The sequence below is a fragment of the Ptychodera flava genome, chromosome 12, assembly GCF_041260155.1.
Source record: "Ptychodera flava strain L36383 chromosome 12, AS_Pfla_20210202, whole genome shotgun sequence".
Lineage (NCBI taxonomy): Eukaryota > Metazoa > Hemichordata > Enteropneusta > Ptychoderidae > Ptychodera > Ptychodera flava.
Window position 1 is genome coordinate 39354408 of NC_091939.1, and position 26239 is coordinate 39380646.

Sequence of the window (26239 nt, forward strand, 5' to 3'; positions counted from 1 at the left end):
TAATTTTCTGAAACATATGAACTAATTTACCAGGCTTTAAAAGAGGATTACCTAAAGGTGGGTTTTTTTATTTACTTGAAATAACATTATAAATAATAAGCCAAAGATATTATTTGGAACATGACATGGATTGCATGACATGTCTTTGAAATACAATTAAATGCAGAATTTCAAAAAACACTAACTCATATAGACTTCTGCGGTAAGTTTGCATAAAAAATAGCAACTGTTTCATATGTGACATAGGTGACTATAATAAAGATGGTAATTTTTCAAAGACCAATTTTTGTGTATGAATGTTTTGATATCAAAATATTACCAACAGTTATAATTTTCCAAAGCTAATAATGAAAGGGAATGAATGTCTGTGATTTGAATCAAACTCCACGCTAAATTTAAGTTTTAATAATCTGCTTACATTCAAGCAACACTTGTGAGACGGGTGTTGGTGAATAACTATACACAGCCATGTAACATAACAGGCAGGTAACACTTATGCTGCATCAGTGTTTCATGTCTGTTATGACATTCGTGCTCCACCTTGGTTGCAGCTTTGTTGTAGCAATGTAACATACTAGAAACACTGCTGTGCCAGTATTGTTGCATTGTTGTTGTGACATGGATGTTACCTGACTTTTCAATCAGTCATGTAACACTGCTTCTGGAACAGTGCTGTTACAGCACTGTTCCAACAGTCATGTTACACTACTGGTGGAACAGTCCTGTTACAGCGCTGCTAGCAGTCATGTTACACTACTGGTGGAACATTGCTGTTACAAAACTGTTCTGACAGTCATGTGACACTGATGCTTGGAAATTGCTGTTACAGCACTGTTCTAACAGTCTTGTCTCACTACTGGAACAGTGCTGCTACAGCACTGTCCCACGAGTCATGTTACACTGTTGGAATAGTGTTGTTGTATGACTGTTCTGCTAGTCATGTTACACTGTTTTTGATACATGACTATTACAGAACTGTTTCACATGCCAAACTGTGCTGCTATTCAATATATTTTACATTTTTTCTCAGGAATATCTACTTACCTGTTGTTTTAGATATAATTGATGATAATTGAATTTTGAAATTCACTTATTTGGTGAATGTGCAATGATCATATCTGTAGACCTCATAAGATGAAATTAATTTTATTTATTCATTTATTATTATTTACAATCAATCTATAAAAATCAGCATAGTTGTTAATGCTTGCTATTTCTGAATTAAACAAAAACTTTCAAAACCAACAATCGGAACACAACAAAATTTGCAATTAAGTTATTCTAAGTTTTCATAATATTCCTCGTCTTCCGCAATGACATCATCAATGTTTAGTTTTTTCCCAGTGTTGTGATACCACTGGACATACATTGTCCAGAAGCCACTTCTCTCTGGTGCCTCATCTCTGTTGTATTTTCTCTACATAAAAGAAAAAAAAATTAAATACCCAATAATACACTAGTTAGCATGTGAATGGTTCAGTTGAAGTAATGTGGTACATTACAAATATGAATAAAGTAATATTATATATTATAGCCCAAACATGGTACTATGTGCCCGAGGGTAGGTGACCATTTGCCCGACGTAAGGAGGGCAAATGGTCTCCTGCCCCGAGGGTACATAGTCCCTTGTTTGGGCTATAATGTTTTTATTACATGCCTCTCTTACTCAATTTGCACCAAAAATATTTACGTTTATTGGCAAATTATAGTCAAATGCTTTATTTTTATTTTAGACGAAAAACGGTTAAAAATAGAACGATTTTCATCATCGAATGGCGCATTGATATATTTAAACTACTGTTATGCGGTTTATCAATATTTTATGCGAAATTTTCCAAAAAACGGATTTTCTGTGCAAAACATGAAATTTCAAGACTTTTACGTCGAAAAGTTTTCAAGTTGAAAATAGTTCCGGTTCACTTTCAGTCCAGTTATGACTATGCGGCCCGCGACGTAATCGGCGAGTTACCATTGAATCCTATGGAGCGCGCGACGTTCGATATACGAGGCATGTAATAAATCTCTGTATAATACAATGGCTTTGTCAAAGATCCTATTGTGTAAATATCACAAAGTCGCCATTTCAATGTATACAAGGGTATATGAATGTTCGTCTGCTTTTACATTAATAATAAACTCCACTTCAAGTCTAAAAAATGTTGCTTTAAGGATGCCATTTTTACATACTATTCAAGACTATGGTACAGTTTTTAATTTTTTTTTCAAGTTCATTTGTTACATTTTTGCTTAATGTTGACTCATGATAATGGCTGTATATGGATATAGTATACTTACAACCAGTGCCAAACAAGACAGAATCTTCTGGGTCACATTTATCATCTTTGATCGACATATTGTTTCTGCCAATGATAGTGTATCCATGAATGCATACTTTTTTTTTTCATCTTCTGTTGATGTGATCTGATAAAATATAAGTTTGAACAATTTCTTTGTCATTATAATATACTCTGAGTAAACATGAATATACCATAAAAATGAAATATGGATGTGAACGTATATAAACCATGGCCCTGTTAAACAATTCATTAATAATTTTGGTATCTTTGATTTTAGTAAAAGTACAATAATAATGATGAAAATTGTTTAGTTTGTAAAATAATTTAATGCATTGAATTATATTGTGGAAAGAATTTGACAGAGTCATATTGTGATAGATATACACATAACATGATATGGTTCTGCAAGTGTATGGTACCGGTATGTGTACAAACATGTATTCATTTGAGTTTCTGTGTGTATCTTTTTACCTTTCGAGCTTCTTCCTGCCTCCATTCACTAAGTTTTCGCTGGCAGAAAGTCATCATTTTCCTTATTGAGTTGGCGTTAAAGTCCGAAAATTCTTCTTTTATTGTGTCCTACAAATAAAATATTGCTTCTAGATTTGTATTAATGATGTTTTTGATTAATGTTTCATTAATTCTCATATTAACAGTTTTTATTTTCTATGAATATGACCACATATATAATATTTCCTTTCAGTTAGTAGTGTGCTATTTTTACTCTATTATTGCATTGCATATTCATTTTTAAAATTTAACAAACAATTCTGGCATATATTTGCCCATGTAATGTAGTTCAACAAATACAATTTATTATTACGACACACAAACACACACACACACACACACACACACACACACATATATATATATATATATATATATATATATATATATATACATGTATATATATATAGTCAGAAGTAGTTAAACAGCTTAAATTCACTCGGATGGAAATAAGTACAGAACGTCATGCAAGTGCAAGCAATAGATCATTATGGGTTCTCTATTATTGTGTCATATGAATGATGAAGCTATGACATCATGAGGATTGGTTTGTAACAATTAATATACAGCAGAGAAATAACATCATCACAATCTCCTATGTGTTCATCAGTTATTTACCAAGGTGACTGTTTCAGGGATTTGAAAACAATACAGTCAACTGCCTTGACTCCCCAAGCAGTACTGATCAGGTACCACCACACCTTAAGTTATTTTGAGTCTGATGTAATATATGATGTCTTTCGGTGTTGCATTGAATTTTTCAAAAAGTTGAGGATGTCTTGACATAGCTTTATGAAACTGTCTGATAATTTTATGTTGTTGTCCTCCTTGAGACAACATCCTGTTGTACAGGCTGGCAACTCTTGGAAGAAAATCTTTAATTAGAAGTGTTGCACGGGCAATGTGGAGATATCAGACAATACAGTGCCAAAAAATGTACGAAGGGATGTTACTTATATATATATACATATATATATATATATATATATATATATATATATATATACTTTTATATATATATCACTTTATAAAGTGAACAAGAATACTTACATAGATTTCCTGCCTGGGTATTTCTCTTGTAGGCCTGTTCATATATATTTTCCCCAGCATTTCAATGAGAGTGTTCTTTCCATACATAAGTAAATAAAGGAAAAGAATTATTTTTATTGTTGCCAGTTATTATTGGGCTAATATTATAATCAAACCATACAGGCCTATTTATTTATTTATGAAAATCAACATTTCACTGTATACAAATGTTAGAGCATTTAAATTTGTAACATTACAATGAACAGTAATGTAGGTGTCAAAAATGACAATCCCCATGAATTTACATACCGGTAATTTGTAAATTTTCAATTTTCCCTTTTTGTTAACTGATAATCTGCTGATGCAGTCAATGTATTTCACATGTGTATTCAAAACTTGGGTTACATACATATTCATATGATCCTTTCCTGACTTCAAACTGCTGATTTTGAAGTTTGGTGGACTTGAAGAGCATGGATTTAATTTTTTTTTGTTCCTCCGCTATCCTTTCTACTTTGGTGTCGAGTTGCTTAACAGCATCTAAAATTCCTCTAAGTAGACTGGCGTTATTACTGGTTCCAGTGGTTGCCGTGCTGTCGCTTGTACTGCCCGTCCTGCTCTTTAAAGTGTTATTTTTGTCAGGTTTTCTTGTGTTCGTGTTGTTGTTTTGTGTCCCTCGATCTATGAAATTATCATGATTAATTTTTATTATCAACATGAAATGATGCGAGAATATTGACTGATTACTTCATCTTTTACCATTGTAGAACGCCAGTGTTATGGGGATTCCCCTTCAACAAACAGCTATTCATATTCAAAATACCTCGAGATGGGGCGGGGTTTTTATAACGAGGAATTCCCATGGTATCACTATGCAGTGTATTGTTTATACTCGAACTTGACTCCGCAGATAGTGCGTTCTTGTTTGTTGTCAAGGCCTTGATATTTTTTCAAAATAATGATTACACTTGATAATCAACATACTCACTTTCTTCGCGTTGGTGGTCTTCTTTATTTTTTTTCTTTGGTCTTTCGACATCGTGGCCTATGCTGTGTTTCTGAACTCGAGTGGCGGACGTTTTCTCGCCTGACTGCCGAAGACTGGAGACGCAGACGCCATTCTGATTGCCAATAGGCGCGCTTTCCGCGTACAGCCTCCCAGCAGCTCAGGTTAATGAGGTGTGACGGATGAACGACAAAACTGTGTAGTTCGCAAGTTTATGACAAAAATTTACGCTGTTTCCGAATATTTTTCAGTCTAAAACTTCTCATTTTTTTGACATTCACTTACGAAGCACAGTGATACTTCTTTATTTAAGTGAATTTATAAAAAAAATTTTCGTGGAATTTTTCATGGATGAGCAGGTGCAAAAGTACAAGACCAATCACCTAAAAGTGGTTGTTTATTTACAGTGCTGGCCGTGAATAAGTGTGTCGTAGTTTCCCATTCGCTGATTAGCTAGTTTGGGGGCGCACTTAACATTTTCAAACCAATGGCGTAAGGGAATACGGTGTTCAAGTTCACTGGATGAGGAGGCCAGCTTTGGAGCTGCAGTAAATTTATCGGCCAGCGATTTTCGACAGCGCATTCGCCTTGACGGATAAAATTTTCGATCTGACGGGCCTATTTTGTAAAGTTGATGTATTGGAGCATGGAGTTCCGCATCGGTGAAGGGTAAGTCTCCAAATATCAGTGTTTATAAACATGTCCTTGTCATTGAGTTGAGTACCACTGTACCAGTTCACTCGCAGCGTTTCTAACCCGTCTACTGGTCCAGAACTCACTCGTCTCAAACCAAATTTTACTTTTCATGAGTACCTTATCGTGACAAATCATCGACTCCAAATTAAGTCTGACCACATTCTCCATGAGGTTTGTCAGACAGTATATTCAGGACGCACGAAACTTGACAATAACAACTTGAATCGGCCAAAATACTCAGATAGGATACCCATCTGTTGATATACGGTACCGCATACGGATCCGAAGCCGTCTTTCACAAATTGCATACAAAATGTTGATTTTTTGACGTATAGGATCTCAATTTGTAATTTTTTACATGGCAGAACAGTGGCTTCTTCATTTCAGTTGAGGAAGAGCTGTTTATTTAGCTAATTTTGTCCACTGACAGACGCCCCGTTTACTTACGATGCTGTATGTGTGTCCCAGGTGTTACTGTTACACAGCCTCCCACTATACATGCTGTTATACTAGGACACCGCGAACACACAGCACTACACGCAGGGCTAGTCACTCCGTAAAAAATTACAACTCAATGATAAGAATATTTAACACCTGATTAAATTTTATTACTATCACAGGAGACCCACAGTTTGCTTACATGTAATGTTTTTTGTTTTTATTTTGATTAGTTATTTATGTTTATATTAGTCTTTCTGTGGTCGTTGTTGTTCGTGTAGATTAATAAGATTCAACGAATATAACAACTGTAAGTGCTGGTGTTGTTTCAAACTTGATGTAGATGTCATAAGGAAACACTACAAGGACACCATCATTATTTGACCTAATGCATTCAAAACTCTCTCCAAACATACACTCTACACAACAACAACAACAACAACAAACAACAACACAACACAACAAACAAATTTATGGGTCCCCTGTGTTACTTCATGTACATTTCAAACAAAGCTTGAGTTTGAATCTAGCGAGTTGGTTCTGGGATGGTTGGAAAAGTTGCAAGTTAACTGTCTTTCATTGAGTCCATGGAACCAAATATAGCCCCATGTTGAATCTCACCCTCTTTATACCATGATTAATCTGGGGATGAGTATTTGTGTTCATACGGTGTTCAATTCAAAGTTCCGCATCAGGCTTTTGTATATATTTTGCATTTGTGTCTGAACCAAATTCTTCTTTAGGTGTATTTTGACTGGTAAACCTTCCTATAGGCCCCTTCATACTGGGAAATTACTGTGATCATAGACTTCCTTGGAAGAAGCACACCAAATATAACCTTTGGTAGGGTTTAGAATTAAGGTCAGGCTTAGTGTAAGGTTTAGCATACTTAAAATTGTAGTTGTATATCCTACCTAATAAAAAATGGATTGTGACCTTCCAGAATTCTTTCCTTTTGTTTGGAAAGAGGTGATGTAATTTCTAGGAATTTGACATTGATATAAAGATGGTCCTTTAAACCACTTCTTTGTTCAATAGTGCATTTGAAGTTTTATTGGAAAGATAATGTATTTTTGTAGTTAGTCAGTGTTACTTTAAGATGAAATCACAGATACTTCTTTTTTGGTTTGATTTTTATGAAAACCTCAGAATCAACAAGACTCAAGTCATGTCACGACAAAGTCATAATTGTACTGTGTGTAGCTTGTCTTTTGCATCAAGAAGATATTTAGAACGACATGGTGCAACCAAAAGACACAGACATCAGGAACATCTACTCAGGGTAAATCCTGCTGATTGTTTAGAAGGAATTCAAGAACAGGTAATTATATCTAGAGCTAGTCCTCTAGCTCTTTTTTTTTTAATTGTTTTTGTGGTTGATATTGAATAGTAACAAAGTAGTAGTGCTTTGTTTCTTTGGATTTCAAACAAAATAAGTTAATCAGTTTTTTTATCACATAAAGCTGATAAGTAACTCGTAGAACAAAAGTAATGTTATCTATCAGAGAGCTACATGTGTATTATCAATGCTGACAAATCTACGCTGTTAAACAAACACTCTGAGTTGCTTTCAAAATTTTGTCACCAAAACAAGTAGTGCTTATCAAATTCTAAAACCACCGAGAAAACAAATATAATTTGACGTCCTAACCATGTGAGTTAGAGTGAGTGTACAACTAAGAATTTTTTCAGTTCTGTCTGTTTAAAAATTGCAGGGTGGATGAAACTTTGAAACCTGGTGAACAGATGTAATTACTTGTATTTTAAGTAATTTCTGTCATAATGTATAACACTCTAGTGTATATATATGGTATATTATAAACATATGATATATTATATATATATATATATATATATATATATATATATATATATATATATATATATATAAACATTTTTTTTCTGTTTTTCAGATCACAAAACGCTTTTGTACAACGACTACAAATTTAACTGTCACACAAAGTTCACCAACAACATCAACAGCTGTTACATCTTCACATGATCCAGTGATTTTTTCCTTGGTATGTCATTATTGCAATGCAGACATTTGTTTTTGAATTGACAACTTCCAATATTTGAGCTTTTCATATCATCATTTTCTCTGTTAAGGAATGTCATAGGTTTAATCTGTAGTAACCAAAGTTACATTTGTATGAAAATTTTGGGGTATCTCTAACACATATAGACTTGTTTTGCACATACAGGTCAACAATTGCTATGAAGAAGAACATGATGATTTCCATGATCATTCAGCTTTGGAAAAGATGAGTCAATGGAATGAATGTGAGTATAATTAATGTGAAAAGTATCCTATGTGTAACCGTACATAGTCAGCTGTTGTTTTGATTTTATTCTTTAATCTTTACAGTTACTGAAAACATAAAATACACAATCTCTAAAAAGCTTTGTCAGAACAAGGAGTACGTTGCATCACATTTTCTGCAAAATTTCTGTTTTTGATTCAATCCTTTCTCTCTTTTCATCAATTCTATTATTTATAGATTATGAAGAGGATGATGTGTCACTGTGTGCAGATGATGAGGATGTCAATGATGAAACATTGAGTCCCAGCAATGACTGGTACCCATTTAAAGATGAACACTATGCAGAACTGGCATGCCTTTTATGTGCTCCTCGTCCATTGGTAAATAAACCGAGTATAGTAATGTGCTCACTTTTTACAGTTTAGCTAATGTTCATTGAAATTGAAAAAATCCATGAAACTGTTCTTAATTAGCCTTTAACTTGAGTCATTTGTAGAGATAAATATTTATGTGTCGTTGTTTGTTTTTTTTCAAACAGGGAGAAACAAATTTGAAGTACATTTGGTATCTATTGCAGAAAAGAGATATGACAACACCTAGTTTGTATCAGGTGAAGCAGCATCTAGCTGATCTACCAGGAAAGCTAGAACCAACTTTGGTATGTTTGCCATTATGGTTCTAGATATGTATGTCTTAAATTGCACATCCTTGTTGGAATGTATGGTTCCCTAACTATAAATGATGTTGTATGAATTGATTACTTCATAAATAGAGTTATGTATCTACAAGAATATTTAATGAAGAAATAATGCAAACGGTCAATTGTGCTTAATGTAGGTGTAGAAGTGTATAAAGGCACGATGAAGTTTATTTTTAGGTATTGAAAAATGAGCATAATGTAGATGATGTAAGTTTTGTAAACAATGCTATTCTTTAAATAATACTGCTTTTATCAATTTTAAATTATTTTTCTTCACAGTTTGTAGACACTAAGGGACAGGAGTATTATTCTTTGTCTGTGATTGACATTATCAGAACCAAAATGGCAACACCAAGTACATCTGGTCTGCTTTCTCATTACCCAAAATTGCCAACTAATAATGTTATAAGGTATGTTGAGAGGTACATTTATTTAGTTCCTTAGAGAATTTGCCTTCATAAATTTGTCGTAATATTTAATCAACACACAGCAGAGTAAGTGATTGTATTCTCTGATAGTGCTGTTCATTAAGTCATGTACATCATTTCTAATGTGTTCTCAAACATGCTAGCTCTGCACACTGGATGCAAGAGCAGATGTTAACATTTGAATTGTTGATATTTTTGACATTCCATTTACCTTCTGTGGAATTGAGTCCAACAAAACTTTATTTTTAGCTCATATTTGGTTTTATATATAAATACCAAAAAGAGCTTATATGATGAGTCTGAGTGGCGTCTGTGTCTGTATATTTGTGGGTATGTGCGGATGTATGTCCGTCACACACAAAGGCTCCCATACCGCCAAAGCTACCGTCTCAGTATTTGGTGTACAGGTAGATGTAGGGGTTGAGATGTGAATTTGTTCAAATGAACACATCAGTGTCAAAAATGTGCAAATGAGGTAAGAAAAAGGGAAATTCTGCAAATGTTCATGAGTGGTCGCATGCCAATGGCTGAAACAGGATACTCCACTGACCTCTAGTCATTTCCTGTCATTGTTTATGAACTGTTACATATTAACAGACCTGCTCAAACTAAGGGACAGACCATTAGATCTTGGGAGGGGGTGGCCTCAATGAAATTGTGAACATTTTTTTTTACAAAACTGTAATTTCTAAAAAAAATTTTTTTCCAATGAGAAAAGCTGTGCTAATATTTTTTACTAAGTAAATTTTCAGATTTACAATTTTTTTTAGTTAGACGCTGTCTGAGATACAATGTACATCCATATCACTAGCGCAAATAAGATTGCGTGCTGTAACTACTTATGGCCCAGTGATTTATATTGCTGATAGATTTCGCGAAATGTTGCAGATCATCTTTTGACAAGCTGAGAAGCTGTTTGCAAAAAATGTGGTGAAATTTCAATATTTGTGTTTTTAGGACAATTTTTGCCCTTTTTTGATCAAAACATCAATTTCTCTGTAGCAGCATGTCAAACTTCTGTCATTCTTGTTGTTTTTCTGGTTGTACTGTGCAGAAATTATTGTCATAACATCAACGTAGAATTTTCCTGCACTGAACAAATAGAAACAACATTTATTGTTGATCTTTGTTACCCATACTGGCAGGGCTCCCGCTACCCGATCACCAATTAGCCAAATGCGAAAGAAAGTTAAAAATGGCTACAAAAATTCCAGTTTGGCGAACATAGTGGCTAATGAATTTTTCCTGCCCTGGTGCCACCTCAACAAAAAACTACAGCTATTACAATAAAAAAAAGTTGTAAGATGTTGAAACAGTTTACCCTCCTTCCTACAAAGTTGCAATGTATTGAAACAGTTTACTCTCCTTTCTACAAAGTTACAAAGTCCCTGGTACGTGAAGCAAACATTGTTGCTGTTCGATCTGCGGTACACAGAGGCTTTGTTTTGCCTCCGTGAGTCCCGTTCGTCCTTCAGTCTATCTAGAAGTTTTACCTACTTTGATAGAATCAAAATTTGGCCTGCAACTACTCAGTTTGATAGTAAAAACCGTAATTTAAAAGGGAAATTTCACAAACGGAGCAATAATACGAAGGAAGAGGAGAAAAACTGAGGTTTTCTGAAAGGTCAAGTCTAGGTCATCTCATCATGTGATGTCACGCATGAAGACCCCTTAAGTGCACAATTATGGTTCAAAAGAGCCACCTAGGGTGGTCCAATAGGTAAAAGGTAATTTTGGTGTCTTCCAATTTAAATGGCATTCAGCTTGACTGTCAGTTTTAAATTAAATTTATCAAGAGTCATTGCAAAGGGAAATTGTCAACAGTAATTGCAGTAAGCATATCCATTGTCAAATCATCACATTTGTGAATTGCAATTTTGCATGTAAACATTAAAGCAACAATTCATTAAAATTGTTAATTCGGTCTATTTCAATCTGCTATAACTTATACAAGAAATTATGTGACTCTGAATTATTTTAATATTATGCAGATACCACCAGTTTAATGATGTAGAAGTCAACATCACCAGACATTTCTTTATCATATCAAAATATCAAATGAAAATATATCTGTGTTAAAATGTTATCATAATCATTAAAACAATGTATACTCTCAAACAGTGAGTAATTTAAATGAACATATATCATTGTGTCTTGTTTTAAAAGAGTTGTATTTGGCCAAACCCTCTGGTCTCAAGAAAAATACTCACACTCAAAATGCTATTCAGCCTGCTTGATCACAACTATGACATACAAGTAACACCGGGGCCAATTGTATCTACACTGCCAGTGTGCAACTAAATGATTTCTCCTGCACCATTTTTTTTATTCTTGTGGCTAAAACATTTTGGTTATGGAAGACTGCATAAATTTGCCGCATGAGAAGCTTGTAGCTTATGACAAGCTATCATACTATGAACACTAAATGAATGCTGCAGAAATGTTCTGTACCTGTGGTAATATACACTTCACTTTGCTACCAGATTTTTAGAATTCAATTGATACCTTATTTTATTTCTGGTGGTAAAAGTTTACCATCTTAAATGAAAAAGTATTTCTATCCTGGAAATGTCATAAAAACACAGATTATTCAATACAAACTGAATAAATATGTCTTTAATGTAAAAACTATCAGGAACATCACACAAAACATCTCGATTTGTAAAATTAGGAACTCCTGAATGCGGAGAAAGCTGTAATTGCCACGCTTAATTGAGATCATAAAGTGGCTAAAAGTTGCTCAAAGTGGCTACAAGATTTTTGATTTGGCTAATCAGTTGGCTAATCATTTTGGTGACTTAGGGGGAGCCCTGACTGGTATGTACCAATTCTGATCAAATGTGAGCGACACCGTATAATTGCGGTATTTTTTAACATCAGTTTTCAACAATGAAGGCAACTTGTGAAAAAATAGTATTGCAAACCAGCCACAGCCAGAGAGAAACAATATAGGAATTAACTGGATTAGACTCACAACGGAAACATTCACAGATAATCCCTTGTGAGTCAAGTGCAGTTAATGCCTTTTTTCCTCATTTCCAAAACTATAGCCTTGATATAATTGGACTTTATATCTCTTAACAAGATGACTTTCTGTGGGTGTTTTCTTGATCTCTCATAAAACCAGGAATATGTCACTATGCTATGTCTTAATATCTATTTTCTCAATGTATATCAAATTAGGGAAATGTATGAAGCAAAGAAATGGCATCTCAGCCGTAGGTTTCATACGCCAATGGTAGAAGTAAACGATGAGGTTTTTTACTCGAAAGACTTTGTATGGATTGACCAAAATGGCACCCTACAACTTGGGTATATCTAATCAATATTTGTCGAGGTATAATGTATTTTATTTGTATTTTTTCTCAAACACTTCAAAACTAGGCCAATAGTGACTCATGTTCAAGAATCAAAAATGACATTTGTAACAGCTTGAACTACTGCTTCTTCCAGTGAAAGAAGCTTGCTTCACCAGAAATGACTTCTAGCTTAAAGTTTGTCATATTGAATAGTAGTGTATAATTTTGATTGATCCTGCTAGCTTCCACAATTCAGTATACGATACTTCATGTTTGGTTGTAACAAATGGTCAGATCATTCATTTTTCTCATAACATTAGTTTTGACCATCAACATTGACTCTAAGTCTTCCTTCTAAGTTTTGTCCTCTCTCAACAGTATATATGTTACTATCGGGATCTTTTTTTCTCTAACTCTACTGCAGATGACACCAGGGGATTGTGAAAGTGGGCAGCCTGATATTTTTGTGAAAGTAATTCTTTGCAACAGATATGACCGAAAAGTATGTCATACAGATAAGATCATAGCTATTCACAGCAATCAATTGAGGAGTCATTATGAAGGTGATGTAAACAGTGAAACAGTGGGTTGGAAGATGACAGAGAATGGATTAAAGAGACTTTCTCATGAGGTATTTACAAGTTCTTGTCAGGGTTAACGACATAGGCTGTAACTTGTGGCAAGATTTTCAGTATTCTGCTTCTGTATATCAACTACCATGTCTGATCCTTATCCGTTTGTCATACTGAAATTTTGAGTATTCTTTTTAAATTACAGATTAGGGATTCAATGCAGAAAGTGTAGGGAAACCAAAAGTCAAAAGTTCTGAAAAAATTAGCCAAAAGATACAGCTTATGGAGCATAATGATTGTGATTCAGGCATTACGGGTCTGGTGAAACACCCATGGTGAAAATTGACAGAAATATACTTGATGGTCTATAGAACAGTTATGTTCATTTCTATTATCATGATTGTTAAACATGGCAAAGCAAAAATGCAATGTGGGTGTGTCCTCTAACTATTTTCTGACAGATGTAGTGCTAGCAGGGCAATCTACTGGTGAGAAACGGAAAGCTAGCATGCGCAGGTTAATGCACTGATCACACACAGGGCTTACTTTGTTGCGTTAGCAGATACGGGCCAGAGATAAGGCGGTGTGAGACCACTATTCGATGTAAATGAACAGCATTCTTACATCAGAGTGCACCAAGCAGGACCCTGCTGAGGGCGTGGCCTAAGTGCAGCAAAATGACCCCGACAGAAACCACACATAGAAATATAAAAAAAATAACACTCGCGTATACTTTTATGTTGCAATTCTGTTCCAAGTGTAACAATATTACCCTTGAAAGCTAGTTAGTCTGTTGAACCGGGTTGATTTCAAAAGACCTTTAATATATTTGAAGGTTTGTCCAGGCTGAGTTTTTCCCTATCCATATCTTATCTAATTTAAGTGCATTTTGCTATCAGGTGTTTTCACTTTAGTAAATACAATACTTTTATTTTCTTTGCAGTTTGTCCAGTCATTGATAGATGGTCATCCAATCAAGAAAACAGCAAAAAGACTTGGTAAGAGTGTAATTACAGTACCGATAGTTCTGTTTTCCGATGATGTTGGTAGCAGTAGCACAAAGAAATGGAGCCCACTCAGTGTTTGGTGTTTGATGCTAGGAGGTCTCCCAAAAGATGAGAATAATAAACTTGAGAACATTTCATTTGTGAATGGGTCCACAGGAGTAGGTGCTATGGAACTTAGCAAGGCAATAGTCGCTGAGTTGAAAGTTTTAGAGAGTGTAGGGTGGTAATGTACAATGCCACCTTAATAAAGAAGTTATAGTGGTATCACCAATTCTACTAGTGAAAGCTGACAACGTTAGACAGTCAGAAGTTGTGAATCATACTGGTGCCACGTCAGTGCAATTTTGCCAACGTTGTACTGTAAGTAAACTTGTTCTAGCAGAGGACAGTATGTATGCTTTGGTATTTGCTAACATGATAACTGTATTAGCCAGTTATAGGAGACTTACCAACACACATATAGTATGATGCACTGTTGTGTCTGATATGAATAACAAGGCATATGAAAGTACCCAAACTACAAAATGTTACTGTGTATTTAAGAAAATGCTGATAATAATATTATTAAAATTAAAAAAATTCAGTATATTAAAAGCAAGGAATAATGGACCTCATGTCTCAGTCCTTGTAAAAGCATTTATGATGGCTATGTAGGAAGTGCTCTTGCAGTCTACGTTCATGGTTCAGTTTTGCATTGAATAACAAAAGATGATCTCCCACAAGTATTTCAATATTATTGTACAACCATTTCTAATTGATTCATCTAGAAATAATATTCATCTATTACAAGTCTCTAGAAATGAGCCATGTGAAATTGCATCCCCTCGAACCAAAGATTCCACCAAAAAAATGATTGCAGAAATAAAATCAGCAGGCAATGACAGGTTAGTTTTTAGCTCCGTCTGACATCAAGTTTATCAAATAGGCTGACTTTTCGTCGTCATTCGTCGTTGATCCGTCATCTGTTAACAATTGCCTTCTATTCTGAAACTGCAAGTCCAATTGCTTTGAAATTTTACATGCAGGTTTCTATTTATAAACTAAATGTGATATATTGAAAGTATGATGAATTTTGGTCAAAAACTGAATTTCTCAAAAAATACTCGTCTGAAAGCTTTGGTATTTGGTATACATACTGTATTCCTACAGATGACCATAATGTGATGTATATTTGCAATGCCAAGTTTACTGTTTATTTGCTGACCAGTTCCCATAGTTATGCCCATTAAAATTACAGTTGTTAAAATTTTATTCATAACCAGATTAAAACAGAAACTGAAAACCAAATACGGTATCAACGTCACTAATAACCCATTAATGGAATTAGAGTCATTTGATAATGGCAGGTAAGTTATATTAACTCATATAATACATCAAACAAGATTATTGCAAACACAAGATTGGACCGGAAATCAATCCCTAAATGTTCCTATCTTCCTAGGAAAACACTGATGAGTTTGATCATTGTCTAACATTGGAGGAAGATAAATCTCTATATGCTTCTATTCACAATGTCGTGGAAGGAAAGTATGATAATTGGCTGTAAACTAAACAGCATCTGACTGTTTTCCTAGAAAGATGGGAACATTGAAAGAGATATAGAGACTTATAAAGTTAGGCATCTGGTCTTTTCATATACCTTGATTCACGTGCCTGTTAAAAGTACGGTGGTTTCAAACGGGTTCGAACTCACAACGTATGGCACCAAGTCACCTAGCGGAGAGGCCACAGACAAAATTGCTCGGCCAAATCCCCAATCTCAAAAAGATTGGTTCAACAACTGAGCTAAGTTTTTCCATTTTTTCTGACTGCGACCCCTCCACACGCTTTATTTACAATTGAGCGCCCTCACATCCGTGCATTTTTTCTACGTATCAACCCCCTGGCCCGGAGCTCATATTTTGATGAGGGTGTTGAATCCCATACTTACTTTGGTATTCAGAAAGTATTACCACAACAACCTTTGAGAGATTCAAAAGAAGTAGTCAGGTTAACTGCATCCAAATATGGACAATCGTATGCATTTCAGAGCTAGCTTCATTCTGGTTACCACACGCATTGCTATCAGCAAACATTTCGCGGCTATTAGTAAACAAAGTCTGTGCCATCTATTGCCAGCAGTCAAGAATTCTGCATGCTTTTCGTTATTACATATATTCATGCACAAAATATACATTCTTTACATTTAATACACCTATTTGTTAAATATCTGCATGAAGTACATTTAACTATGCGGACTTTGCCGGGAGGGACAATAGGACATCCTCTTGAGTTTGGTAGCATAGCCAAGATCTTATAATGTATTTCTTGCAGACTGTTAATGAAAAAAATGTTAAGCTTGTGTCATCTTGAGATTCAAACGTCTCCTCTTTCCGAGGATACAGGCATTATCCATGCTTTACAAGTTCTACGTGTAAACAATGAGGTCATTATGTATACAATACGCAACGGGATGTGGCCATCACTATACCAAAAAATTACAAAATTTGACATAATTGTCTGGTATCGCATATATTCCCACCTCCAAATCTATAAGTGTTTTTAAATAATATCATTCCTTATGGTATATTATTATAAAAAAAAACTTTATGGCCCTGATGTGGAATTTGTGAACCTTGGGTGTAAAAGCACTCACAGGCTCCGACAATTCTGCCACAGTACATCTTTATTCAAAACTCCATACCATGGCAGTAAATTAAATATTATAGTCTTACATTCATTGTAACGGTTTTTAAAGAGTGAATATGACTGATTAAATTAGGATTGATATATTGTAAATGTTCATGATTCTTATTATACATTTCAGATCTCTTGCTTTTGAGAGACTTCATAATATTGAATTGGGAATAGTTAAAATATTCACCCACTTAACATTTGAGATGATTGGAGCTACTGACAAAGTAGAAATAGAACACAAATTAAAGGTACCGGATTTTTCTGAGAGTACGCCCAGGGCCGTTAAACAGAAAATGGCTACATTGTCTGCTTCACACCTGTAGCTAAATAACGGCCCAGGGCCGTAATTCGGTAAAAATTTACCGCCAATTATTATCTAAAAAATCAAGGAGTTATCAAGATTAAGTTCGTTCGGGGTTGTTCTGGTGTTTCGGCCGTCCCTCGGCAGTTGACAGATCTTCAAACATGGCGTCACGTGTCCAAGCGTCGCGTCGGGAAGTTCGAGTCGTTCCACTGACTTTGATGTACACGATGTTAAAGAGGTCGAGGAACAGATAATTGAGGAAGGGAGCTTTTGTATCTGCAAAGGCGCGGAGACTGAGTTGATGATAGCTTGCGATTACAAAAAAAAAATGCCATACATCGTAGAGCAGCATTGTTAACACGCCAACTTTTTCCAAATCCAGTTCTTGGTTCTTGCCGTGTTTTATCATGTTGTACTGGCATTAATGATAAGGTTAAATAAGAAAGCATAGCTTTTAACTGCTACGTCCATGACTTTAATGAATGGTCGCGATATAAAAACAACACGTACGATGCATTGAAACAAAGCGTCGCAGCGTCGCCTATGGCGTCGCTGGCGTCGCGTCGCGTCATTAAACACCCGGGAAACGCTACAAGTTTAACCCACGCTCACGGCAGTGCTGCAGTCCGCTGCACCATACTCAGTACATGATTGAAAAGTTCGTGATCAGAACTTTCATTCTAACAAGGAAGGGTTCCTGCGATCGAATGTAAAGTATATAAAAAACGACGTTAAAATTACCAAGATTTTGAGAATGAAAAACTTAAATTCCTTGTAACTTCACTTTTCGTGGACGGAACGTGTCGGTTCTCACACTAACATGACGCACTTGACCCAAGCTACGCAAATACAGTCTTTGCGCATGCGTTATGACACTGTGGAGAAACTGAGTCGCATGAGCAAACCTTTCACTCGGTTCGGTTGCGAAGGTACCGTCGGCAACGCAGATGGCGGGAAAGGGGTGTTAAACAATGGTGCACAATAGTAATAAACGTAATTATCTCAGTTGTGACTCCTTCTCTACTACCTCCATGGTTTGTCGAACGCATTCAGATTTAAGCGAAGAAAATCATCGATCAGATTTTGACGTGTGCACGTGTTCTGAGGTTGACCTAGTTTGTAAGTGTGACAAGTTAATCAAAGTAGTCGAACGTGTGAAAATAGATACAGTGTTTCACATTCGTTGCACGCGCGCAAAGAGGTCAATAATCGTAAACAATTGTGGATCATACAATTTCTACTAGGGATTACTACTACTGTTATGTTTGTGAATGCAACAAATTTACGCGAAGAAAATCATCAGATTTTTGTATCAAAGCGAAAAAAACCTGAAAAGTAATGATGTACATTAAATAAAAAAATAATGAAACAGAGTTATTTTTTATGATAGTCATTTTATTTATTTCATGATCCCCATCGTGCAGAATGGAAAATTCCTGGCTCCTGCTTCATCTGTCAATCATTGTCGGCATTGTGTGGCAAACTCTAACGTTGACTTTGCGTTCTTCTGGATCATTCCACCTGCATTTTAGTAGCGTAAATAGGGGGATACGGACATATATCGCCGAAGTAATTATCTTAGAAGTGTAACTTATTTTATTTTGTACGCTATATAAAACTTTTTGACCTTTGCGTAGGTAATTTTTTTCAAGGGGAGTCAAGTTGAAATGCCGTAGACAAAGGTTGAGATGAAATTTAAAATTCTTAATAACGGCCCAACCCCCAAATAACCGCCCATGGGCGGTTTTTCGAGTGGGCGTACTCTCAGAAAAATCCGGTAAGAAATTTTTGTATCATATTCAGTTTCAAGATTGGATATCTCTGTAGTTTTCCAAACCATAAATCTATGCTAGTCGATCAGAGACCATGTTAAACAGGAAACTTTACTATAAATGCCTAATTATTGTAAATCTATATAAGTCTAGCTACTTGCTGCTTCTTGAGTCAAAGGGAAGTGAAAATTAATTGTTGAAATTCGGAATGGTTATATACTTCTCCAGTATTCAAAGATTCAGTAAACATGAACAACTCTTTGAGTTCTGCTTTTTGTCACATAATATCTATATTATTTGCACTTCAGTATCATATACAGTTAAAGTTCACCTCGTAACGTACATGTCACCATGGATGTGACATCTGTGATGTCAACTCAATGATGTTACTCTACAGCCAAGATACTGGTCGTCATTTCTCTGGCTGGCCTTGGGTCACCTTGATTGGTGTTCGTATTGACTGCTAGGCAGATATTTTAGGGGATTTAATATGGTTCTCCTGGCCACGGAATGTAATTATGTTCAGTGGAGAATGGAGTTTTTATACTCAGAAAAAATAATTTGTAGCAGATAGTGTTTACTTTCTGATAAACTATCTTGTACATGAAAAACTCATGCCAAGTTATCATCAGTAATCCTACATGTACTCACAGTCCTGTATGATCTGTTTAAGATACTTCACCACATAAGAAAGTGATATCTCATTGGTAGATCAATAACTATAGTAGACATTTTAGAATACATACACTCAGAATATGTATTTACTAACGTTGTCTTACCATTTTTTACAATAGGCTTTTGATTGGACAGCATTCAAAAGAACATTATCTCCATCTTTTGTATACAAACACCAGTCATATGTAGGAAGAGATTTCAAGCTATGGGCTCAAGTGGCACCATTCATACTTGCTTCAAACGTACCACCTGGGCATCTACAATTGTGGCACCTCATTAGCGAGGTAGATTATAAGATTGATCCCATTAACTCATTATTGGAGAGATTAGATGGGTTGTGATGTGTAAGATGGCTATGTGTCATCTGTAAGAGATAATAATTATATTATTTGATATTTGGACACCGTGGTGCAAATCACCAAAGGTTTCCAATGTCACCACAATATCTGTGTATAATTGTGTCCGTAATTAGGCATTTCTCAAATTTACTCAAGCAAACATGATTATTTTATGCGGATGTTTAATTGGATTGAATTTTCTTTGCCACTTCACCGTCTCCCTAATACATACCAATTGGTCATGGTGTCCACTCAAGTCTCACTTTGATTCTAAGTGTTATTTATTGAACGCTAAAAAGTATGTAGGCTATATTTTTATATTCGTAGCTATAGTTCCTTTCTATTCTATATTCTATTGTGCCTTTTGACAATGCCAGGTTACATTTCTTATAAAGTTACCCATGTATTAGGTGATGGCTAGCTGTGAAAATCATCAGAAAAACTATTTACTAGATAATCCTGGACTGATCCGATGGCCAATATACTGCAAGCTGTCTTAATTCATAGCTTTTCAAAAGCTAAGAATTAAGAAAGTGTATTTGATAATTTACATCTTCAGACAAAAAGGAAGCAATAAACAAAGTTTTAAAATCATCTACATAGGTCTTCACTCTCCTTTCACTTTTCAGGTTTTTGTATTTGTGCACCAGTCAAACATAGAGTCAGATGAACTGCGTACTCTACAAATGAAAGGATTGATTAATACCTGATAAGTAATTAAGAAGATTTTTCCATCATCTCTGAAGAAGCCAAAGATACACATGCTGCTTCACTTGATAGATGACATTACAGATTATGGTCCATGTGACTGCACTGACACTGAAAGGTACATAATGTTCATCAGAAACACACATTATTCACAAAATCTTGTTGTCAGTATCCTACTAGATAAAGCAATGGTGCAATATTTTTTTCTAAATATTGCATTTGAATTGTGTTATCTTTTACATGATTAAATTGTGCAATTCAGCGTACACAATGACGCTGCTCAGTTACCTTAAAAAGGCCCAGGGATCACCTTTGTTCTACTTTGTAATAGGATTATTTAGGTGTGATATAACCTCTTGTTTTCAAGTGAAGTTGTAATATCATGTGGGTAAATTTTCTGATGAGACAATCTGGTGCCAATACAGGCCTTTAAGAGCTGTATTATCAAAGTCATTTTGTAATATCTGGTTTGCTACATGATTTGTTAGAGCAAAATACTTTTTTTAGTGCATTGCATATATATAGTGCTTATTGTGAAAATACTATAATTGAAGATTCTGAATTTATCAGTACACTGATAAAAGAGAGAAAATACATAATGAAAACTGATGAGAACAAGTGTTTCTGATATTGGTTATATAACTTTGTTCCTTCTCAGATGTGAATCATTAATGGGCCTGGTCAGGGTCCAGTATTTGTTTACCAACCACCACAATCCGTCTAGAGATCTGGCTATAAATTTTGGTAGACTCCAGCAGATTCGGTTTATACTCCAGGGTGGATTTTGGAAGACTGATGATGATTACAGGTATAAGTCACTAAGTTATAAATAATACATACAAACATTATTCATCATCATATACCTAAACTCAATACAAATTGATATTGACCTGAACAAAAAATGCAAGACTTTATGAGCACCTTGTAGATACAAAACACCCATTAAAGGTTTGTATTTAGTAAATTGGATGACTCTCCTATATATTGGAGATGGGGTTGATGGTTTGATGAAATAGCTCATGTCATGTATTTTCTGCAGTGAAAACATTTTATGTTATTTGATATCAATTCAAAATAAAGATAATATCTAACAAATTTTGACGAGGGATATTTTTGGAATAAAATTTATCTGCAGATAATCAGCTTGGTAAAATCATATAATCCTCTATTAAATTGCAAAATTTTGTCTGAGCTACAGACTGCTGCTTACTACCTATTTTAACACATGGTCATGCCATCAAACTTTCTGCTGTCATACATCAACATTATCATCTGAGGACTCAGATGCAAAGCCATTATGTGTACATGAAAATGAAAGATATATTCACTAATGTTATTATGAAAATACCAGAAAGTGTGCACTTGAACATTAGCGCAAAGCATTACTTACATGATATATTGCCCCAGTGACTCAATGCATTCATGAATTTTGGCAATGACCCCATATTCTTCATAAAGAGAAACATTGGGAACTATTTATAGATAATATTATTCAATTTTGCTATCTTTTCACATTCATAACTCAGATGCTGTGGAAATTCTGTCAGAAAAATGAATAGAAGACTAGAAGTCCAGAAATTCATGTATGGGAATCAAAGAACTAGATGTCATGTAAAAGGTGAACTAAGAAAGGGTAATTCTTATCTTTATTTTAATCACTATAGAAGACTACTTTATAGTAAACAAATAATAGACACTATCTACACAGTGATACATAGCACTTGGATGACAAACAATACAATACCAACATGGAGTCCAGTGACATGAAGTGTCTATGTTAAAGGTAGAAATGTTTCTGATCAAGGAAAGTGAGATTTCTCATTCATAAAAACAGTTTCAGCAAGAAAAATCTGTGTTGCGAGATGATTGATTAAATAATATCTAGGCAGTGCTTCAAAGCTGAAATATCTTACCCTGTAGAAGGAATGTTGACAAAGTATCTACAGTAAGACCAGCCAAGGTACAAATAGTGACGTAAAACAAGAATGCATTTCCTATCATTTGTTATACACCTTGTTTTAGTGATTACTTTTTGGTAATAGTGTTATATTTTGATAGTTTGAAGGTGTCAGACGTGATGAGTCCATGGAAGAGGAAACTATCATTGATAGGTAAAGCGTTTAAGCCTTCTTTAAACAGTACACTGCTCTAAGACTGTAAACTGAAATGTTCTCCATATCACCAATATTCAATATCTTTAAATGATGTTTGTTATGGAACACTTACTCATCAAAAAACAATGTGATTCAAGCAAGTACATGTTGTTAGGCAAAGGCTGTTTTGTTAAGTTAAAGACTGAATGCGTACTGCACCAAAAAATGGGTCTTTAAAGGCAGAGGTGTTATATAAGAGAGGAAATACATGCAGTATATTTACCCTCAAAATATATTATTAGATTAGATACCATGGCATAGAAAGACTAGTATAATGATATGTCCAGAACTTTTTCTCAATTTGCTGTATAGTAGCATACTGTTAAAGTATATGGTTTCCTGATTAAACAGTTTTGATGTTGCTTTGCTAACTGTAGATTGATAGCAGAAGTAGACGTCAGACCTAGAGAGTTTGCAGAAATAGATGTCAGTCCCAGAGAGTTTAAAGCTGTCCAAGCAGAAAATGGAATTGTGAACATAGGAGCATTTCTAAGCTATACAACACCCATTGGAGAGGTAAAATAACTTCAATGAACAATGATTAATCACATCACATCCATGTACACAGTACATGTACCAAAAGTTTCCACCATGTATGATACACAAGTTGAATATAATTTTGGAGATTAATAATCACTAGTATCACAATTGAGAAGCACCCTTTGGCTGGCTAATTGTATTTTGCTTTTATTGACTTGTTAGAAATAGCAGTAAAATTTACAGAAATCAGTTACTACAGATGAATTTCAAGTTACCTTTTGGAAAAGTTGATACAGTGAACCAACTAAAAACAGACACAAAAAGGACTGAGAAATGATCAGTAAGGCTGTGTCAAGCTTTAGTGATATTTGTGGTATCAAGATTACACAGAGTATAATTTAAGGCAGATCTCACACCTTTAAAAATTAAATCACAATATGTTGCTTGACGACAAGATTATTCCATATTACGAATGAGTAAATATGGAGTCACCATAAAGTTTTTGATTATAGAGCCAAATTATCTTAAAAGTGAAATTCCTGTGAACTTGAAAGCTTTGAAAGACTAATATTCAACTCTCTCTCTCTCTCTCTCTCTCTCTCTCTCTCTCGTATCTCTCTCTCTCTCTCTCTCTCTCGTAGTCATATGGGAAGCTTGTCAAATGCATCAAAACATTTACACAGGACATCTGTATCGTGCAGAAATTGCAGCCGTGTCAACCCAGAAGATTTGACAAGTTCAACTGTGAAGTTTTCAAGCTCACAGAGCATCTTGAATCATTTGAATCCTGCAATATCAACTGTCTTCATTCCTTTATTCATTGTTGTGAATACACTACATTAAGGATGAAGAAGATCAATGGGCAGGAGAAATACGTACATGAGGAACAATACCATTACTACAGGATAAATAGATTTTTCATTTATAGTTCAAAAATTTGAAAGATTAACATACCGGTACTTAAAATGTACTGATTGAAACTCCCATTCCAACTCTGTTGTGTTTTAGTGCACTTTTGATTAGAGCAAAAGACACACGACTACAGTGTAGCCATTAACTACAATTCTACTTTATTAACATAATCTCATAAGTAAACTACACGTCATTGGTTGCTATTGGATACTTGAGATAGTGTCTCATCCTGGTGGCTTCCATCATTCAACACTTGTTAATAGAGTGAATATACTACATTCCTCCCCGCTAATTTTATATGTCCGGTCAGAGTTCAGAGTTCATGATGTAGAGTTCATATGAGTTCAGTTAATTCCTAACTATATGCTAACTAAAATAAAATGCAATCTACTATGCCGAAATATGAGGCTTTGAGGTAGACTACTCGCTGCCTCTGTGATTGTGAGGGATTATTCTGCCCTTGTCACAGTACACTCACCTTTGTTTTGGAAACTACAAATCTAATCTATCTGGAGCTTTTCTATTCCATACAGGATATCTTCTTCCATTGTTTTAGGTGGTGGTGACACAATTGGTTGCTGGATCCTTATTCACGGTAGCACTTCCTGATGATATGTTGGCTGGTGCTGTATTCAATACTGGCACCGAAGTTATAGGTGTTTCAGATGCATCTGTTATTAGACATCCATTGAATACAGTTAACTCGCTTATAGAACGGAGTTAGATTCTGATCCTTGTGAGACCATTCATAGTAGCTTTGTATACGCTGACTAGAACAGGATCTCGGCACGTCTCTTTTCGAACACGAGCGCTTGTAACAGGGAGACTCTCAAATTGCGAGGTGTGTAGCACTTCGATCACGTCTTCCTTCTCTTCAAAATTGGTGTCTAAGGGTAATCTCGATAAACCGTCTGCGTTGCAGTGTTTCTTGGTATTCTTGTATTGAATATCATAATCAAAACCGGCAAGATATATTGCGTATCGTTGCAATCTTGCTGCAGTTGTTACTGGAATTCCTTTTTCTGGGTGGAATATCGATACCAGTGGTTGATGGTCTGTCAGTAGTGTGAATTTTCGCCATACAGGTAGGTGTGAAATTTCTCCACTCCCCATACTATTGCGAGCGCTTCTTTCTCTATCTGCGAATAATTCTTCTCTGCCTTTGTAAGCGATCTTGATGCATAGGATATTGGTCTTTCTTGCCCATCTTCCATTGTGTGGGAGACCACTGCTCCTAATCCATATGGTGAAGCATCACACGCAATTTTGATCGGCAGGTTAGGATCATAATGCGCTAGCACTTTCTCTGATGTGATGAGTTTCTTGGCTTTCTTAAAAGCTTTATCACATTCCACTTGAACCTTCTACTTTTCTCCAACAGTCAGTTCAATGGATGCAATACCATTGCTAGGTTTGGTAGAAATCGATGATGATAATTTATCAATCCAAGGAACGAGCGAACTTGACTGACTTCCTTCGGTTCGGGTGCATCGGTCATGGCTTTGACCTTCTCTTTCGTCTCGTGGAGCCCATGTTGGTCGATGACATGTGAGCAGGAAGTGGTTTCATCTTTGAAGAATTCACATTTCTCCAAATTGACTTAATAATAATAATAATAATAATAATAATAATAATAATGGGTTGTTATATAGCGCACGTATCCACAAGTACATGTGCTCAAGGTGCTTTACAATTATTATTACCCCTGGTCACTGGACCTAATATGATACCACTCAACTCCCTGGGGAGCAAACAACAGCTCACATGTGCAGCCAATAAGCGCAGCAGAGCTAAACGCACAACATTACAACCACTGTCCTATCAGGTACCAATCACTCCTGGGTGGGGAGAAGCAATGAGGAATAAAGTGCCTTGCTCAAGGACACAACACTTGAACCTGTAGGTTATGCCCTTGAAGACGTTTCAATACTTCTTCAATATTGGCTAAATGCTCGTCGTCATTTTCACCTGTTAT

General features: G+C 35.3%; 2 protein-coding genes and 2 long non-coding RNA genes across 4 annotated transcripts; 3 read left to right on the top strand and 1 right to left on the bottom strand.

The window, feature by feature from the left end:
• Window positions 1-1109: 1109 nt before the first annotated feature.
• LOC139146363 (uncharacterized) lies at window positions 1110-2873 on the bottom strand. Its single transcript, XR_011555126.1, has 3 exons — window positions 2769-2873; window positions 2296-2421; window positions 1110-1417 (listed from the first exon to the last, which is right to left on the bottom strand). It is a non-coding gene; the product is annotated as an uncharacterized lncRNA (long non-coding RNA).
• A 2367-nt stretch (window positions 2874-5240) lies between these two features.
• Window positions 5241-26239, top strand: LOC139145853 (uncharacterized). Its single transcript, XM_070717268.1, has 11 exons — window positions 5241-5511; window positions 7126-7297; window positions 7890-7997; window positions 8181-8259; window positions 8478-8620; window positions 8779-8898; window positions 9220-9350; window positions 12552-12705; window positions 13092-13298; window positions 23250-23388; window positions 23994-26239. The coding sequence occupies exons 1-8, from the start codon at window positions 5477-5479 to the stop codon at window positions 12688-12690; spliced, it is 927 nt and encodes a 308-aa protein (XP_070573369.1). The 5' UTR covers window positions 5241-5476; the 3' UTR covers window positions 12691-12705; window positions 13092-13298; window positions 23250-23388; window positions 23994-26239.
• Window positions 15020-20721, top strand: LOC139146308 (uncharacterized). The gene is made up of 5 exons (XM_070717716.1): window positions 15020-15130; window positions 15509-15592; window positions 17053-17170; window positions 19793-19957; window positions 20641-20721. Exons 1-5 carry the CDS (start codon window positions 15096-15098, stop codon window positions 20719-20721), a joined length of 483 nt encoding a protein of 160 aa, XP_070573817.1. The 5' UTR covers window positions 15020-15095.
• On the top strand, window positions 20727-22347 carry LOC139146364 (uncharacterized). Its single transcript, XR_011555127.1, has 3 exons — window positions 20727-20837; window positions 21378-21527; window positions 22246-22347. It is a non-coding gene; the product is annotated as an uncharacterized lncRNA (long non-coding RNA).